The following is a 20,012-nucleotide window of genomic DNA, read 5'->3' on the forward strand; positions in this document are numbered from 1 at the left end:
TTATCACAAATGTGGATGCATACCAATGAATGATTCATATCGTTATCTGACTAATTCTTTTTTTTTATTCAGATATCAGAACTTACTCTTCATGCTAATGTACCATGACATATAAATCTAGTCATTATTTTCTGGGGTTTATTAAGACATGAAAGTTATTTTTAACTGTTCCTCCATGTTAAAAGGAAAGCCATTTTACGGTGCTTTTGCACCGCTTTGGAAGCACTTCCCATTCATTTCAGTGGAAGGAGCGTTTTTGCGGTGCTTTTTAAAGCACTTCAAATATGCCCTAAAGCTTCTGCTTGCATGACATTTTGCACCAGCCCACCAGCGCACCGTCCCAATGTGAAAGCATGCATTGAAATGAATGGGAAGCAGTTTTCAGGTACTTTTCAGGTACTATTTTTAGTGCAAAAACACTTCAGTTTGAAAGGGGTCTAATGTGCACAACAGAACTGTGCAGCTAAAGTGATTGTAAAGTATTTTTATTTCATTAAAATAACAGGTTCATACTTGCCTGCTATTATTGCACATGATAATGACAGTGGCCTCGAACCTCCTCTTCTGGGGGGCCCTGCTGGCATTCCTGGCTCTTCTTCTTGGTGTGTCACCATAGCAAGCAGCTTTCTACGGATGCACACCTGTAGGCTCGCTCTCAAGTTGGGCTGTGTGCATCTATACACACACAACATGGCTCAGTCCCAGCCCCTCACAGGATTTGATTGACAGCAGCAGAGGCCAATGGCTCTCACTGCTGTATCTGTCCTGTAAATGAATGAGAGAGAGGAGAAAGATGCCACAGATGGGCACAGCGGTGGATTGAGTGAGGGAAAGTATTTGGGGAAGGGGACAATACAAATGCTGGGACATTTTTTTACCATAATGCAATGAATACATTAAAGCGGGAGTCCACCGGGACTCCGCGTTTTTTTTTTTTTTTTAAAAGCCAGCAGCTACAAATACTGCAGCTGCTGACTTTTAAAATAGTGACACTTACCTGTCCAGCGCGCCCGCGATGTCGGCACCCGAAGCCGATCTCTAGGTCGTCTGTCGGGTCCTGCCGCCGCCATCTTGGGTATGGGAATCAGGAAATGGAGCCTTTCGGCTTCATTTCCCGGTTCCCTACTGCGCATGCGCGAATCGCGCTGCGCAATAAGGACGCTCCCCGCTGCCTCTGGGATCTGTGTGTTTCCCAGCAGGCAGCGGGGCACTTGCGGGAAGGGGCGGGCACTTGCGGAAAGGGGCGTAAGTTACGCCCCTTTCCGCAGAGAGCTATCCCGGAAGTGGGTGCAGTTACCTGGATTATCCAGGTAACTGCACCCCCCTGAAAGGTGCCGATTGTGGCACCGGAGGGGGGGGGGGGGTTCCGATGAGCGGAAGGTCCACTTTAGGGTGGACCTCCGCTTTAAGGTAAAAAAAACATGTAGCCTTTACAACCAGTGAGTAACAGTAAAGCCCCATACACACTATCAGTTTTTCTGCTGAGTTTTTCCTTCAGATTTACCAAAGCCATGTAGTGCAAGGGCTTGTCTGATTGCATACACTCCTAAGGTTTGACCTCATATTATATGGTTTTGGTAAATCTGAAGGAAAAACTCAGCAGAAAAACTGTTAGTGTGTATGGGGCTTAATATAAGAAGTAATGTAAAAAAAATACAGGGCTCTGTACATTGATACTGCTACAAGTATTTAGTAGCTGAAAGATAACAAGTTTTATAAAACATTGACAGAGCAGACCTTGCTCATGCAATTCAAGCGAATATGTTTAGCCTGCAGGTTGTTTTTTAAAGTAATATTAAACCCCCAGTTTTTTTTAAACACTTTTAGTAGCTGATATATTTACTAAGCATGCAGCTGCAGCTTTTAAATTCCTACCTTTGTTCCATTTTAAGCGGATGCCATGACTGCTAGCCCAGGTTTCCTGTTTCAGAGTGGCCACTCTGTTGCAGCATCCTACAGAGTCACTCTTGCATTCCAAGACTAGAGCGATGTTTCCCTATGCAGTGTGCATTAACAGAAACACACAACACTATAGCCTGGGACAGTGATGGTGAACCTTGGCATCCCAGATGTTTTGGAACTACATTTCCCATGATACTCATGCGCTCTGCAATGTAGTTGAGCATCATGGGAAATGTAGCTCCAAAACATTGGCGGTGCCAAGGTTCACCATCACTGGCCTTGGATGCCAGGGCACTCCCCCTGCTCCTGCCTTCTCTTCTCCCCCTTCTCCAAGCTAATAGACTTTCCTGAGACTTCACTGTTGCAAAGTTGTAAACTGCAAGTGTTGGGGTCAAAATTTTGACAAATAGTTTACTAGGAAATGTTTATTCTATTGTGCTCTACATGCTACACAAAAAAAAAACACTGAGGGTTTAATACTACTTTGTAGATGATCTGATCATTAATGTCTAGATTTACTTTAAACATTTACAATCAATGCTGATCTAAAGAGCTCAAACCTGATTTGGTAATATTAGTAACAATAAAAATTTTGTATGCTGAATTTTAGTAGACAGGGTTAAAATAGTGGAAGTTTTCATAGTTAGCAGTTAGATTCTGACTATGCTTTTATTGTAGGTTAGAAAATGCAGGTAGAATATTGGTTGCTGTAAGACTTTCAGGAGAAATCTCTCTTTTAAAACATGAATTTCACACTTCAAACTATGCAGGAGCAATAAAAAGGAAGATTGAATTGGACTGGGGCACAGAGGACAAGGAATACCTAGAAAAAGTGGAAACACATGTGAAAGGAGCTCTAAATGAGGTGACCCCAGATGTAATAGTCTACAATGCAGGGACTGATATACTGGATGGAGATCCACTTGGAGGTCTCTCCATTTCCCCTCAAGTAAGTGTTATAATTTCAACTATAATACACACACATCACATATAAACTTGCATGATATTAGATAGTGTACATAAGGAAATACAGTATGCTAAGTATTACAAATCATTTCCTGATAGCCGACTGCAGCCTACTGGTGTTGTATATTCCCATAGCAAATCCACTAGAATGCTCAGCAAACAAAAATGACCAGTAGATTATTTACCCTCTAGAAATTTCTTCATAGGCATTTAGAGCCCACTTGAACTATTTTATTGTTCTAATGCAGTCATGCTGGGTACAAATCTACATATGTGTAAGTCTTTTCTTTTGTCATAAATGTATTATAATTTACTAGAAAATGCATTTCCTGGAGAAAATGCATGGGAATGCTGAATAGCATCAAAACTGCCCCATCATATTGCCCCCATCAAAACTGCCCATCATATTCCTCTATTATAAATCAGAACATGGTGTGTCTGTGCTCTCCTCCACTGCCCATCACTGTGTATAAGAAGTGTTGGTAACCATGGAAAAAAAAAACAGACAACACAAGCCTGGCTGCCCTAAATTTAATGACATTTTCTGAAATTATCACTAAACTTAAACAGCTTTTTCACAAAAACTATAAAAGATATCAAAAGATATAGCCAGATAGCTGAATATTTTGTGAACATTTTAAAGTTTGTTTGGCATCTGTAGGTGAAAGTATGAAGGAGCTGAAACTTTTGGCAACGGAAGAAGATTTTACGGATTTTAAGCCTGCTCTCATTGACTTTAATGTTAAAAAAAGTGTTAAAAAGCTTAATATTTTAAAAAGTGTAAATAGTAGAAAAAAAGTTGAAGGAGAGCACACATCAGCTGAAAGAGCTGAACATTCTAAAAGTTGAATGGCTTTAATAGCCGAAAGTATGCAGAAGTTACGCAGAGCCAAAAAACATACGGAATAATAAAAAGATGATGATGATGATTAATAAATAAAAAAAACAATAACAATAGTGGGACTGCAGAAGCATTCCCACTAATTATTGCTGCAGCCTTCTATTAAGCTGGCCTGAACCAGGAGGAAGCTGGAGATCAGGACTGATGCTCTCACAGAGTGCCAAGATCCCAATCTCCTGTAATCAGACATACCCCCGGCGCAGTGTTCCCTATTCTGACTCCTACATCACTACAGGACATAACAGTGACATAAGGGTTGGAGGGAGTAATTACAACACCTAAGGTAAAAGGCATGGGCCCCCTAAGCAGTGAGTTTATTGTCTTCTCTTACATGGAACTACTGTTGCAAAATGTTTTGGACTATGACATGGTTCATTTAAGGAGATCTCTCTTTAAGACCTAAAAGGGGGTAAATTCCTTCTCTACTCTTTTCATATTAAAACACAAATTACAGAATCGTTTATCCAAATTATCATGGCTTATACTTTTAGCACAGTATATTTCACTTAAAGAATTATGTAAAACCTTCCTATCTCTTTAACCCTGATAACTGACGTTTGCCTTAAGCTGAACTTCACTCTCTCAATGGGCATTGACTATTTTTAATCATTATGCTGCTGGTATTAGTAAATAGATAGGAAACTATATCATATCACTTCTGACAAGTTTTCCTGAGAGGAGAAAAAAGGTGAAAGAAGAGGGAACTCCAGCACACAGCTTATGATTGACAGCCTCACTCTGTTCCTGTGTGCTGTGTGAAGGGGGGTGCCCCTTCCCTCCAATCAACTCTGAGAGCTCTCTCTGAGCTCTGCAGTGTGTAATCCAGCTCTCTACCTGAACACTGACAAGCTTTATACATCCTGGACTTTGAATAGCTGTAGAGAAAAGAAAATTGCAGATAAACAGGTACAACTTATGTAGGAGGCTTGATTTCTGTGTATAACCTGAGGCCAGTCACTCCACTGGGTATATATAAGGGTTTACAAGCATTTTAAAAACATGTTTTATTCAGTTACTTTCTGGTTTCCAGAGCTAGGCAAATCATGTCATACATCCCAGGAGTCTTCAAGAGGGGACACAGGGTTTTCTCAGCTAAGCACAGCCTTCAGCCTGCATGTCTAAACTAAGGACAGATGGATTGCAGGAAGTAAATGCTACATGAATCATTTGCCCTAACTCAAGATGGTCACGGCCAGAGATGCTAGGGGTGTTTTTTTTTAAGTGATTTCTGAACAAAATAAAGCATTAAGAGATAGATAGATGAGTGAGTTTTTTTTAATATTAAAAATAAATTAAATAATGTTTCAGTTTGTGGTACTTAGATGAAGTGTAGATCTGCTTTATCAACTAAGTCTGTTTATTTTTTAATATTTAGGGCATTATAAAAAGGGATGAGATTGTGTTCAGCATTGCCAGGAGTCGCTCTATTCCTATCCTGATGGTCACCTCTGGAGGATACCAAAAGAGAACCGCACGGATAATTGCGGATTCCATTCTCAACCTGCACAACCTTGGCCTTATTGGTAAAGCCTCGGCAGAGACACATGAACCTAGGATATAAACAAAAAACCTTGGTTTGCCATGTAACTTACTACTTGTGGCAATTTACACACTACATTTTTGTTTTAAAAAATGTAACTACATTTAAAATACTATGTATTTGTGTGGAGAAACTGAGCCTGATAAACACTGGAGCACTGTTTTTTATTAATTATAGCTAATGTGCCCTGATTTTATATATTAAAATGTGTTACTTGTGGAAAAGCTAAAACACGTATTCATAGTTGTGTATTGTAAACACTTTAAAAAACATTTTAAGTTTTGCGTTGAGGAGGCAACTGCTGTTTATCAAAGGGAATGGGTTAAAACAGCATTAATACGTAAAATAAAGCTAAAAAGAGGATAAGCACAAGGTTCTTCCAGTATTAAAGGTTTGGAGGTATCATATGTTCCTCCATGCAGTTTACCTAGAAGTATGGCATTGCTAGCAGATAAAATATCTAATACATATTGGCAGAAAGTTTCATGCATAAGATGTGGGTGTGCAAAGATTGAGGAAGGAGGGGAGGTTCAAAGCTGTAGAGAGATATTACCTCAAGAGTTTCACATTTAAGACTTTAAATGATATACTCTGCTATAAAGTAATACATTTTGGTCATTTGTCATAATATGTCTCCTGTTCTGCATCATGGTTTTGGGAGAGGGGGGCATTCTGCCTCTGGAGCACAGTGGCAATGTGGCCTTAAAGTAAAATGCATCTATTCACCTATTCACCCTCCTTCCGAAACCTAAACACAGCTAGCTAGCACCTGAAAGCCACCTACGTACCCTCTCTTCGAGGGTTAGTGCCCTCCAAAATGGACAATCACTTATGCCACCGCAGGACAGCCACCCACTTGTTCATTCCTGGAAGTGATGGCTACTATAGCCCACTAACCCCCAGGGCCAATAGTTTATAAGTGTGTACAGTGTGACCCTATAACATTACCCTTAAAAAATACCCTATAGCTTTATGATTGACAAAGGGCAGTGCCGACCTTCCTTAATTTCATTGTTTGCAGCATATGGATCTATGCACTTTTTCCTAAACCCACTGATGCACTTTAGAGCTGGACTACAAGGCAGCTGTGGTATCATAACTGTACAGGGTCAGTTGCATTTTGCTCTATAACCTCAACACTCAACTTCAGTAGCAAAGGTGAAAGTATTTTCTAGAGAATGGTCACTACAGTAAAAATATTAGACAGTGTGCAAGTCTTTCTGTTAAATTAAAATCTATAGTTTAGATGTGTGTCCACATGCTATCACCAGCACAATAAACAGAGTGTTCTTACTTTAGGAAATACACTAACTGACAAGGCACTAATTGTAATAAAATAACTCTTAATAAATTGTTTCTGTGATTGATTTGTTAATAAACAGTGTAAAAATGTGATTAGTGTGGCTTAATTTTTTTTTAAAAAGAATAATCTTCAAATTTTTGAATACCTTTACTATTTCTTTCTGCTGATGCCTGCCACCTAAAATTCCTCTGTTTAAGAACTCAGCTGTCAATGGCAAAATAAAGAAGCATCCAAACTGAGCCCTGTACTAGCACACAAATGAAACCAGAGATATTTGCTTTTTTTGGCTTCTTGTCTCATGCCACAATGCAGCAAAAACCCAACAACTAAAAGGGATCCCCTTGCCTGGACAATGCTATCTTTTTTTTACAGGCAAAACCAGAAAACTGACAGTGATGGGAAAGCGAAGATGGCACTGCCACACAACATGGGCTAAAAGTCAGCACCTTAAATGGCAACTCACATTTGGCAATGGCAACTCACATTTGGCAATGGCAACTCACAACAGAGAATACATTCTCTCAGTCCCCTGTGTTTTACCACTGATGGCGCCTGGCAGACAAGAGCCCTGCATTGACTACTCCAAGGGATAGCCAATCCTCCTGTCTGGACTGGGACACACAGCCTCATTCTTCTAGTGCAGTTTCTTACCACTTAAAAACCCTTTGCATCTAATCCAATCACACAACATATTTCCATTTTAATATTTGAAAAGTCTTGTCTTGCAGTTTACACAGGAATAGGGACTCCCTCCCTGCCTCATATGACAGAGCTAGGTACCTGGGCAGTCTGTCACCACTAGAAATGTCACAAGGGATGGAGAGAAATGAGTGACATGTCCCCCCCCCCCCCAAAAAAAAAGGAGTAGCGAGGGAGCAACAGAAGGTTACTTTGTGTAGCTAGAGGTTGGCATATTAGTGAACCTGTTCTAAGTCCTACGTGGGAAAAAATGAATCAGTTTAAAAAAAGCAGATGAAATATACAAAAGTGAACATATCTCCCATGATGTCTAATTCTGTCCAGCCACCTCTGTGATGTACAATTCTACACAGTCAGGAATGTGACAGCACTCTCTATGATAGTTTTAAGGTTGTGTCACCTACCCACCATAGCTTTCTGATTTTAAACTGAAAGAGCAGAAAAACAAAAGGTAGGTGCACAACTATTTTCTCTCCTCCCATCTGCATGTTCCCAGTGAACTCCTGTGCATGCAGCAGATTCTGATTAGCTTTTAATGGCTGCTCCTTTCTATCCCAGTATGAATAATGCTGTATAGGAGGGTGATGTATTTACACATTCAGGTGCTTATGCTAGTTGTTTGGTATTTTTTTAAGAAATACAAACTGAAATTCTGCTTCAACTTGATCTTAAAGTGGAGCTCCACTGCCTAAATAGTTTTTTTTTTTAAATGCAATGACATTGATTAAATTAATCATAATTAGTACTCACTTGTCCCATTTTATAAGTCCTTACCATATCGATTTTAGCTATATAAATGAAGTTATATAGTATCTGCTCTGCGGTTTTCATCTTGCCTGTGGGCATGTGAAGCCCACAGGCATCCTCTTCCGGGATAATGTGTCACTTTAGAGCCAGCATGCACTGCGCGCTGTTCTTTCGATCTCGCGCATGCGCAGTGACTTCAATTCGGAGCGCAGACAACAGCTCAGGCCGCCGCACTGACTCCTGGGAACTATGACAAAAGCTCCCAGGAGACAGTGCAGATAGGGGATATTGCGAAATAGCCACAATATCCCTGCCCATATCCGCAATCACATACACCGGGAAGTCCAGCATGTCAGCAGAAAAAAAAAAGGTACTGTAAAAAAAAAAAAACTACCGTTTTGGATAGCTAAAAGTTAGTATATGCATTTTAGATTATATGTTTAAATCGGGTGGAGCTCCGCTTTAAAAATGTTACTATATTTACAAGAAACACACAAACACAAACTTAGCACAAATATATTTATTTAGTAAGTATTATAATTAAATTGTCACTCAGCCAGCTGAGCATCATGTCTTAAGCTGGTCGCAGAATGAATCCAGTTCAGCCGGTATGGGACGCATTTTGATCAGTAAGTGGCTGTCCCTTGATTGATTTTTGTTGAAGGGACATTCTAAAAAACTCTTGCTGATCAGAAGCTGCATCCACCTGGCTGCACCTGCTGATCAGTGTATTCTGACAGCAGCAAGTCTTGCTGAAAGAGTACAATGACCCGGTGGAGAGATTCCTCCATCTACACAATCTAGGTGGATGCAGAAATCAGTTAATTTTTTTTCGCTTAGCCCACCAAAAAACTGAACAAAAAAAAAATACTCATCTATGGCCAGCTTTAAATACTGTAGCTGTCGCAGACAGTGTAGGAGCAATTCCTGGTGGCATCAGAAGAGCAGTAAAAACAGCATGCGCTCTGCTGTACCACTGTGAGGCAATTTCTGCACTAATAACAGCATTTACATGGCACAGCAGGGTATAGATAACATAGGTAACAAGGTCACAGCACTGCTCACAGTTATTAAAAAGCTTTCTTACATTGGTCTAGTTAACTCAGTACATAGAATATTGATAAGTCATTTTGTCTAACAGAAGATAATACTGAATCATACAGCAGGGCCTGAAATGTATATTGTTTTAAACAATGCTGAAGATATCTTGTACAATGTAATCTGTAGCGTTTCCATCAATCAGTCCTTCTGCATTATTATGTACAAACCAACAAGGAACCTCACTGTTATCGGTGTTGCCATCTCTGTAGTCTCTTTTTATACCCCTGAAATTAAAATAATCACAACAATGAATGAAAACTGTGAGGTTGATTTACTAAAACTGGAGAGTGCAAAATCTGGTGCGGCTGTGCATGGTAGCCAATCAGCTTCTAACTTCAGCTTGTTCAATTAAGTTTTGACAATAAAACCTGGAAGCTGGAAGCGGTTTCTAAGCAGAGCTGGACCAGATTTTGCCCTCTCCAGCTTTAGTAAATTCTTCTCTTTAGAAAGTTCATAGCAGTGTTTGTGGCACAGTTCTATTGCAAAACAAGACTAGCTTTAACTGCTAAAAGGAACTTTTTTTTTTTCAAAGGCTAAGCCCACTTTCCCTGAAAAAAAAAAAAGAAGAAAAGTCAGCAGCTACAAATACTGCAGCTGCTGACTTTTACTAATCGGTCACTTACCTGTCCCAGGGTCCAGCGATGCGGGGCAACGAAGCCCCGCTCGCCCCCCCGCTCCTCTCGGCCGCTCCAGCATTGCAACTCTGGGCACCCGACTGTGGCTTTACTGCCGCGCACCCACTGCGCATGCGTGAGCGGTGCCGCGTGCCATGATGACGCAGTCATCTGGGACCTGCCACATGTCCCAGATGACTGACAGGAGGGAGGGGGCAGAGCTGAGCCCTTCCTGCACTGAGGGGAAGTGACGTCAGGAGCCTAGGCACTGAAGGAGGCAGACTACGAGGGACCCCCTAGCAACAGGCATTCAGAGGTGAGTTCAAACATTTTTTTTTCCCAATTTTTTTTTTTTTTTAGGAATTTTAAGCATTATTTTTTTTTTTTTTGGTGTGTAGAACACCACTTTAACCTCCATCTGATTATGGCCTATGTTATATCAAAATGATAGGTACATTAATACCCAAGCCCTATAAGATTATTAACATAAATAAATATTGGTTCAATACATTTAACAAGTAGTAAATTAATTTTCAACTGAGAATTCGCTGACCTCTGTAGCTGCAGGCACTATAGATTTCCCCTGCAGCTAGATTAATTAATTAATTAATTAATTAATTAATTAGTCTTTCATGCAAAGAAGAGAGTGCATGCTTACCTTTCCTACTTTTTGTGCTACCAATTTGCTATATTTTAGATATGCTGCTGCTGAATAATATTTAGCATGCAACACATTTCTGTATGTTTTTGTGTCAGTGTCTGGTCCTTCATTGTGCTCTGTATTTCAATCTGCTAACCCCTACTATATTGTGTCCTGTAAAGGTGTAGAAGCCAGCGGGAAGAAAGAGTGTATCAGATAACCAGGAATCTGACACTCCTGGTATTGCTGGATGCTGCAAATTCTTATTACTTCAGCTATATCTTTGCAATACAATGGAGATCAGTGGAAGCAGTAGATGTAGGTATGAACTTTCATCTCTGCAGGAGGCTATATTCATACTAAGGACAAGGTTACGAAAAGTCTGAACATGAGGTTACAAGGCTGAAAGTTTGCCACATCATTGCTGGAAAAGTGAGCAGAACTGCTAAGACATAAAGACTTCAGTGCTACTGTATATTTTACAAATTTGCTTCAAAGTGGCTGCAGCTAGAGAGGTCAGTGACAGCTTGTTTCAAAGCTTATTTACTGGCTGTTAGCCATATATACCAAAAATATAAATTATGAATATGTAAAAGATAAGTTCACCTTTGTGAACATGTTACATGTTACACCCGTTTTTAGGGTGGAACATGTAACATGTTCCTACTGCTGCAGCCACTCGCTGTTCCCCCCCTCTTCCTGTGACAGCAGTACAGGGAAAAGTTTGATGTACAAGCTGTCACTTTTTAAAAAAAAGAGCATGGCTGTGTCATCACTTCATGCTCAAGTGCCTGTACAGGGAGGGGAATCTTGTTAACTGCATCACAGACAGTAAACAAAAACCAAGAGAAGTTCAAATCTTCCTCATGCAAATAAAAGAGTTCTTTCTTTGAGGTTTGTGCATTTGATGGAGGGATCATCTCTTATGTCCTGTTCCAGAGACTATAGGAAATTAAGTATAATCTCCACAAAAGGGACATATACAGAAATACAAATGTGATTACATATTTTTAAATACAGTTTTTTTTTTAATGTTATGTTATGTTAAGTTATAAAGAAATGGATTAATATATTTTAGTGTGAATAACCAAATTAATACAGACCATAATTGTCAATTCTAAGCTCCTTTTCTGCATAGCTTTGCCAAAAAGACTATAACCCTTACCGCTCTGTTTATCATGTACTAAATAATTGTGGTAATAATGAAAGGCAGTCAGTAAAAGAAGGAGGTGTAGTAAGTAGGGCAAATCATCTTTTTAATATTAGCAGTAAAGTTGGGCAAATGTCCACAAACCTCTTTTATTCAACCAGTGAGCTGAACAAAATAGATCTAACAGCATCCTTCATTCATATTAAACTGTGTGGCTGGACAAACCTCCTGCTATAACCATTGTGTTCTGACAGCCAACATAACACCATCAAAATATCTAAACAGGACATGCATCCAAATAGATATAGGCACTGTTCAGCAGACAAATTTCCATCCAGCTCCTTCAATTTTTCAGCGGACAGTGGGCTGAGTGGAGGACCACCCACTGATCGAATTGCAGACACTTTGTTAGGAACCAGCTGAAATTCACTTACTGTATGGTCTGTCATTTTTATTTGGTAAAAGTTTGCTACTGTGTTGAAATCTGGTAGAGTTCCTCAGAAACAGCGTTATATATTTTATGTACTGATTCCTTAGAATTTTTTAGTCTACATAGAATTCAAAGTTATAGGAGACCCAATATTCTGATCATCTGTCCTTTCTAATTATTGTTATCATCCTTAAACACCCATCCTTATTATCATCAAGCATCCAATTCATGTACCCTTAAAGTATAATTAAACTCAACATTTTTTGTTTTTTGGGTTAAAGTAGGGAATGGTTAAAAACCTGTGAGATTTGATTTTTTTCTGCATGTGTCCCCTTGGGAAGAATTCTCTTCACGTTCTTTCCTGCAGACAAAGCAGGAACTAAGAGGAACTCTCTACAGTGGTTGCCAAAATAGGCATCCCCATTGAAATATACTCTCTCCAGTAAAAACCTTAAAATATTGGAATTTCCATCAATTTGGGTCCCAGTAAAAATGGCTGCCAGGACAAACAGTGAGGGTTGTTCTCTGCTGCAAGGACACAGACATCAATAAAAAATTGACATTGAAGTTAACTATTCCATAATTTATCTAAAATGTTTACTTAACTCTTAAAAAAAAGGGTCTTGGTCAGGAATAAACATTAAGATGGCCAGGAAGGAACCATTTTTTTTTACCTTGTCACAGTTAGCAGCTTATTCTTTACTTTCATGGTGGCATCTGGTTTTCTGGGGTCATCGGTGCTATGAATATCAGAAATTTCATAGTCGACTCCATGAAAAAATTGTCCTTTAGGATTAAACAGAATAATTGAATTTAGAAATCACTCTGAAACTCTTTTAGAAAATATATACCATAATTCATATGACAGAATTCATATAATCCGTTGAATGGATTAGCAAGAGACTTTTATTCATTGAGCCCAGCATTAAACCTCCAAGGGCTTTTTAGATAATTAAAGGGGGCTCACGGATTCCGATAAGCCCCCCGCCTGCAGACCCCGACAACCAACGGCCAGGGTTGTCGGGAAGAGGCCCTTGTCCTCATCAACATGGGGACAAGGTGCTTTGGGGTGGGGGGGCCTTGAAGCCCCCCCTTCCCCAAGGCACCCCCCCATGTTGAGGGCACGCGGCCTGGTACGGCTCAGGAGCGCTCGCTCGTCCCCACCCCCTTTCCTGGCCGGCCGGGTAGTGTGCTCGAATATGCATCTGGGGGGGACCCCCCTGCCATTTTTTCATAGGGGGTTCCCCTTAAAATCCATACCAGACCTAAGGGCCTGTTATGCTCTCGGAGGGGGAACCCACGCCAATTTTTTAAAATAAATTTGGCGTGGAGTTCCCTTTTGAGAGCTGATAATTCTGTGAGAGTCGCCTCCGTATAGACGGAGATCCGACTTGGAGGCGACCTCCATTGAAATTAATGGGTACAAGTCGGATAGAAGTAGTACAGGAACCTTTTCTGAAGTTGGAGCGACTTCAGTAGTGTGCATTAAGACGGCTCTCGTTCACTTACATTGATTTTTACATGTAGCACAACTTAAGGCGACTAGGGGCGACCTGAGGTCAGATCTGAGCCGCCCCTGTGTGAACCGGCTCTCATGGTGCTTTGCTAAACTAGACACATGTGGAATGATTCATGTCTTGATGCTGGTGCGTAGTTGCTGCATCTCATTAGCATTATATAATTGATGGTCTTTTCAACTGTTTTCACATACATTTGATGATTTTGTTCCTTTAGTTTACAAAATTTTTCACAGCTTATTATGGCTACTGCTATAACAATCAAGACAACCAACATAGAGTGGTGTGAAAAAGTGTTTGCCCCCTTCCTCATTTCCTGTTCCTTTGCATGTTTGTCACACTTAAGTGTTTCGGAACATCAAACCAATTTAAACAATAGTCAAGGACAACACAAATAAACACAAAATGCAATTTGTAAATGAAGGTGTTTATTATTAAAGGTGAAAAAAAATCCAAACCATCATGGCCCTGTGTGAAAAAGTGATTGCCCCCTAAACCTAATAACTGGTTGGGCCACCCTTAGCAGCAACAACTGCAACCAAGTGTTTGCGATAATGTGCAATGAGGCTTTTACAGTGTCCTGGAGGAATTTTGGCCCACTCATCTTTGCAGAATTGTCCTAATTCAGTTACATTAGAGGGTTTTCGAGCATGAACGGCCTTTTTAAGGTCATACCACAACATCTCAATAGGATTCAGGTCAGGACTTTGGCTAGGCCACTCCAAAGTCTTCATTTTGTTTTTCTTCAGCCATTCGATGGTGGACTTGCTGGTGTGTTTAGGATCATTGTCCTGCTGCAGAACCCAAGTTCGTTTCAGCTTGAGTACACGAACAGATGGTCGGACATTCTCCTTCAGGATCTCTTGGTAGACAGCAGAATTCATAGTTCCTTTTATCACGGCAAGTCTTCCAGGTCCTGAAGCAGCAAAACAGCCCCAGACCATCACACTACCACCACCATATTTTACTGTTGGTATAATGTTCTTTTTATGAAATGCAGTGTTCCTTCTACGCCAGATATACTTGGACACACACCTTCCAAAGAGTTCCACTTTTGTCTCATCGGTCCACAGAATGTTGTCCCAAAAGTCTTGGGGATCATCAAGATGTGTTGTGGAGAAATTGAGACGAGCTTTGATGTTCTTTTTGCTCAGCAGTGGTTTTCTCCTTGGAACTCTGCCATGCAGGCCATTTTTGCCCAGTCTTTTCCTGATGGTGGAGGCATGAACGCTGACCTTAACTGAGGCAAGTGAGGCCTGCAGTTCCTTGGACGTTGTTGTGGGGTCTTTTGTGACCTCTTGGATGAGTCGTCGCTGCGCTCTTGGGGTATTTTTGGGCGGCCGGCCACTCCTGGGAAGGTTCACCACTGTTCCATGTCTTCGCCATTTGTGGATAATGGCTCTCACTGTGGTTCGCTGGATTCCCAAAGCTTTGGAAATGGCTTTATAACCCTTTCCAGACTGATAGATCTCAATTACTTTCTTTCTCAATTGTTCCTGAATTTCTTTGGGTCTCGGCATGATGTGTAGCTTTTAAGGATCTTCTGGTGGACCTTACTGTGTCAAGCAGCTCCTATTTAAGTGATGCCTTGATTGTGAACAGGTGTGGCAATAATCAGGCCTGGGTGTGGCTAGAGAAATTGAACTCAGGTGTGGACAACCACAGTTATAGTATGTTTTAACAAGGGGGGCAATCACTTTTTCACACAGGGCCATGATGGTTTGGATTTTTTTTCACCTTTAATAATAAACACCTTCATTTACAAATTGCATTTTGTGTTTACTTGTGTTGTCCTTGACTATTGTTTAAATTGGTTTGATGTTCCGAAACACTTAAGTGTGACAAACATGCAAAGGAACAGGAAATGAGGAAGGGGGCAAACACTTTTTCACACCACTGTATATAAGAAGCTGTGGAACAAAACAAACAATCCCTTACCTAACAATCCATGGACTCCTTCAGAAAATGCATGGTCATTCAGAGTGTAGAATCCTAAGTAATCTCTGTGTACAGGATTGCCTGCCCAAACTTTATGGAGAACAATTTCAAATGTTGCCCCTTCTCCAAAAGAAAACTTTACACTCTTTTTATTGCTTATTGCAAAGCTAAATCTGCAAATATAAAAAAGACATAACAATAAGTATGCACATGTACAAAAACTTTTCGCTACCAGCCCCCCAAAACCATGACCTTCTTTAACCACTCGTTTTGAGATTTGATGTTTACTGGCTTAAAACTGTTTTTTTTTTTGCTAGAACATTACGTTGAACCCCTAAACATTAAATATTTTTTTTCTAACACCCTAGAGAATAAAATGGCGGTCGTTGTAATACTTTTGTGTCACACCGTATTTGCGCAGCATTCTTACAAGCGCACTTTTTTGGGGAAATACATTTTTTTGAATTAAAAAATAAGAAAACAGTAAAGTTGGCCCAATTATTGTTTATATTGTGAAAGATGATGTTACACCGAGTTAATTGATACCAAACATGCCACACTTCAAAATTGTGCCCGCCCGTTGAATGGTGACAAACTTTTACCCTTAAAAATCTCCATATTTTTAAATGTTTAAAAAATGTGATGTTTAAAAAATTCTACAGGTTGCATGTTTTGAGCTACAGAGAAGTTCTAGGGCTAGAATTATTGCTCTCGCTCTAACAATCGTGACACTACCTCACATGTGTGGTTTGAACACCGTTTACATATGTGGGTGCTACTCACAGATGCGTTCCCTTCTGTGCGCAAGCTTGTGGGACGGGGCGCGTTAAATATATTTTTTTATTGTGTCACTTTTATTCCAATGGTTCAATTGAAAAGAGTTCTACTGGAGTATTATTCTATACACCGTCACCACTTGGAAGTAATACACAAAATGTGTCACCTGGGGGGTAATGTGCATTATCCGTTTGGGATTGGGGATCCTGTGTGATTAAAGTGACGCTGTAGTTACTGGTGGAAGGTCGATCGATATGTTCCGGTGTACCAGTAACGATGTGGATGGTTCATAATTGAAGTTTCATTTGTTTTACCGTCTGGTAAGCGCATTCACTTCTCGGTGACGAGCACTTGCTTGCTGTGTTTCGTGTGGAATCACCGTGGTGTCATGTTAAAAACTTATACATAGGACCCATATCTGCAGTTTTTGATGGACTGTTACCTTAAAGTAATTTTTTAAGCAAATTTAGTGTCGATCAATGAGAACAATTTGAGGATTTAGAGTCATATATTTCAATATTTAATCAATCTCTGTGTGATGCAATTTAATTTATATTAATTTGGTTATTTAATGGTGCCTGTGCACAGCTCCTAAGCCCTTATTTTTATGATTGTTTTGTGTGTGTATCCCACTTTGAGCTGCAGCCCCCCTTTTTTCTGTTTTTTATTTGGTTTTTGTGTTTAGACCTGAGCGCAGTTTATTATTGTTTTTATCACTTTTATTCCTATTACAAGAAATGTAAACATCCCTTGTAATAGAAAAAAAAAAGCATAACAGGACCTCTTAAATATGAGATCTGGGGTCAAAAAGACCTCAGATCTCATATTTACACTAAAATTCAATAAAAAAAATAAAAAAATGTCCCTTTAAGAGATATGGACGCAAGTGAAGTTTTGACATTACTTCTCCCCTGCAATGGTATGGAGCTGGATGGGGGCCATCTTCCCCTCACTCAGCTCCATACCACAGAGAAGAGTGGACCCGATCACCTCCACCACTGTCGGTGGCTCTGGTAAGCGGCAGAGGGCACCAGAGAGCAGCGGGAGGGGGGCCTCTCCTGCCACCGATAAAAGTGATCTTGGGGCGAATCCGCCACAGAGACCACTTTTATCTGAAAGCCGATCGCCCACTCGGGGTTATGGAAGCTAGCTGCTACCATAACAACGATATCTCTCTTCAAACAGCTGACATATAACAACGACGGGCGGTTGGCAAGTGGTTAAATCTGCTTCTGCAATGCCAGCACTACCAGCTCTCTAAAATGAAGCTTCTAACACCACTGTAATTGTAGAAGTTGTAGGCATCCTCTGAAGTCTGGACATAACATTATAGCACAGACAATGGAGCCCCGGGAGATGCCTGGGAACCTTGCAGTTGTAGGTGGTCTGGGAGCCAAAAAGGGCATTGCCTTCTTACACTGGAGGCAAACTGAGAATTTAGTAGACTTTTTGAGATCAGTTTCTTTTAATGCAGTGATCTTTTAAAAGATGGTGATTTCTTGTGGCAGCAGAATTTGGGAATATGGCAGGATTGAGCAATATGGCAGTCTCTTGTGATTGTTATATGTAGAAACATGCCAGTCTGTGGTATCATGACAACAGTCTCTTGTAACACTGCAGTCTTTTGTAACACGACCACCTTCCCCCACATGTAAAAGGGATCTGGCGTCTGTGGCGTCGCCCAGATCACTTTTACATTAAAGAGCATTTTTTTCCCCAGTTTTGGATAAAGCAGGGAAGGATTAGAACTACTATTAAGTTTTTACTGTTATTCAGTCTCAGAGAGATTTAACCTGACTTCTTGCCCTCTTAAAAACATTTTACCAGACAGGAAAGTGTTTGGCTTGACATACAGTTAGAGCCAGATACATACCCCTTTTGGTCTACCGTTACTGTGTCCAGCCATGAGAATGTTGTCTGGTCGTTACCATCTATGACAGTGATTGCATCTGTGGTCACTTCAATTCTCAGGTTTACCATCTTGTTTACAATACCCAGTTTTCCAAAATAGGTTTCAGTCGATTGCACACTTTTATTTGTTGTCTTATCACCTATGAGTTCTCCATTCACAGCAATACCTTAAAAAGTAGACCTATTATAAGTACACATGCAAAGGGGGAAATCTGTTAACACAGAAGGCTAACTAATAGCAATATGCCTTTGGAACCATTCGCAATAATATATTAGGCTGCTTTCACACTGGGGCGGTATTCAGGCGTTACAGCGCTAAAAATAGCGCCTGTGTAACGCCTGAAAAAAACCGGCCCCTTTAACTCCAGTGTGAAAGCCGGAGGGCTTTCACACTGGAGCGATGCGCTGGCAGGACGGTGAAAAAAGTCCTGCTAGCCGCATCTTTGCAGCGGTGAAGGAGCGGTGTATTCACCGCTCCTATACCGCTCCTACCCATTAAAATCAATGGGACACCGCGGCGATACCGCCGGCAAAGCGCCGCTGCAGCGGCGCTTTGCGGGCGGGTTTAACCCCTTTTCGGCCGCTAGCGGGGGTTAAAACCACCCCGCTAGCGCCCGCACACCGCCGCTAAAACGACGGTAAATCGCTGCTAAAAATAGCGCGCTTTACCGCCGACGCTGCTCCCGCCCCAGTGTGAAAGCAGCCTTACAGTAATTCCAGATAAAATGCTCCAGCTCCAGCCTTGGTATAGGAGCAGACCCTCATCGTCCTCAGATAAAATACAGGACTGCTGGTCCAACAACCATCAAAGAGGAACATCTTTCTGGGACCATGCGTGTGTTGTGCAAGAAGCTGGCAGGAGTAAGGAGTAAAGTAAGTACATCTGCTTATACCATGCCCCTAAACGAAATAGGCATAAGAGCCTTACTACTAGGGAGGTAGTTTGGAGAGGTACTATCTGCCACCCCCCCACCTGGTTGGTCAGATTAGCCACAAACCCCCCCCCCTGGTCGGCGGCTTCCCCTGCGTCTCCTCCTCAGCCTCGGTAGCCAATAGGGTCGCCTCTCCTCTCGTCCACTCGAGTCTAAGGACCTGCTTCCAGATTTGCCAGGAGGAGAATCAGGAAGACAATATTAATTCACTATTGTCACACAACTGAGTGGGCTCAGGTAGCAGTGCTCTGCACCCCGAGCCCATCCTCTTTTGAAGCCAAGTAGAGCCTCAGGCTCTAATCACATGCTTCTAAAAAAACAAAAACAAAAAAACATTGGAATCCATGCGCCTGCCGACCTGCATGTAGATTAGGGGTCAGGCGCATGGATTAGGGGGGTGGTACCCCTGCACCTCGTATGGACATGCCACCACTGACAAAGTTTTTTTTTTAGCTGACTGAAATTAAGATTTAAGGCAAAACTATGGACATTTAGACAGTTTCATCTTGGTCTATATTTTAATCTGCAGTTGCCATATTTCTGCACTTGTAATCAGCCATTTGAGAGCTAGAAAGTCTGGCTGAGAGTTTACATAAGCACATTGACAACTGTGACAGTTATCACCAGAAACATGTCTTGAATGCAGCGTACACTGCACGTGTGCTAATGAGCGCTGTGGAGAAATTCATTAACAAAGTCCATAACAGATCCATGCAGTCAGATTGTGGTCAATTTCTCAGCAGTAACCTGACAGCCTTCTAGTCTACTAATATAAATGCAGAGCAGGGGCCCTGTGTTTTTCATTACAAGGCTGGATGCAGTGGTGGCAAACAACCACTTCTCCTGTCAGTCGTCGGCACCCCCCCACCCCCCCGCTCTAGGTCGGTGATCGGCACTTACCCCATAGGTTGCAGGCAGCGCTCCAGCTGTTGACAGGCAGCAGC

The 20,012-nt window shown here is 41.2% G+C and overlaps 2 protein-coding genes across 5 annotated transcripts in view; one reads left to right on the forward strand and one right to left on the reverse strand.

Moving 5' to 3' along the window:
- The window catches only part of HDAC11 (histone deacetylase 11), a 46,193-nt gene extending 39,489 nt beyond the window's left edge, over positions 1-6,704 (forward strand). For all 3 annotated transcript variants that reach the window (XM_077452190.1, XM_077452189.1, XM_077452191.1), the window contains 2 exons: positions 2,673-2,851; positions 5,145-6,704. In XM_077452190.1, coding sequence (XP_077308316.1) covers positions 2,673-2,851; positions 5,145-5,330 — 365 coding nt within the window. In that variant the 3' untranslated portion in view covers positions 5,331-6,704. The remainder of the gene's footprint in view (positions 1-2,672; positions 2,852-5,144) is intronic.
- Positions 6,705-8,563: 1,859 nt separating this feature from the next.
- The window catches only part of LOC143927808 (inter-alpha-trypsin inhibitor heavy chain H3-like), a 122,523-nt gene continuing 111,074 nt past the window's right edge, over positions 8,564-20,012 (reverse strand). For both annotated transcript variants that reach the window (XM_077452187.1, XM_077452188.1), the window contains 4 exons: positions 18,099-18,303; positions 15,449-15,621; positions 12,668-12,779; positions 8,564-9,383 (listed from right to left, as the gene is read on the reverse strand). In XM_077452187.1, coding sequence (XP_077308313.1) covers positions 9,245-9,383; positions 12,668-12,779; positions 15,449-15,621; positions 18,099-18,303 — 629 coding nt within the window. In that variant the 3' untranslated portion in view covers positions 8,564-9,244. The remainder of the gene's footprint in view (positions 9,384-12,667; positions 12,780-15,448; positions 15,622-18,098; positions 18,304-20,012) is intronic.

This window comes from Lithobates pipiens, unplaced genomic scaffold (assembly GCF_037356315.1).
Source record: "Lithobates pipiens isolate NorthernLeopardFrog02 unplaced genomic scaffold, aLitPip1_a1.2 Scaffold_23, whole genome shotgun sequence".
Classification (NCBI taxonomy): domain Eukaryota; kingdom Metazoa; phylum Chordata; class Amphibia; order Anura; family Ranidae; genus Lithobates; species Lithobates pipiens.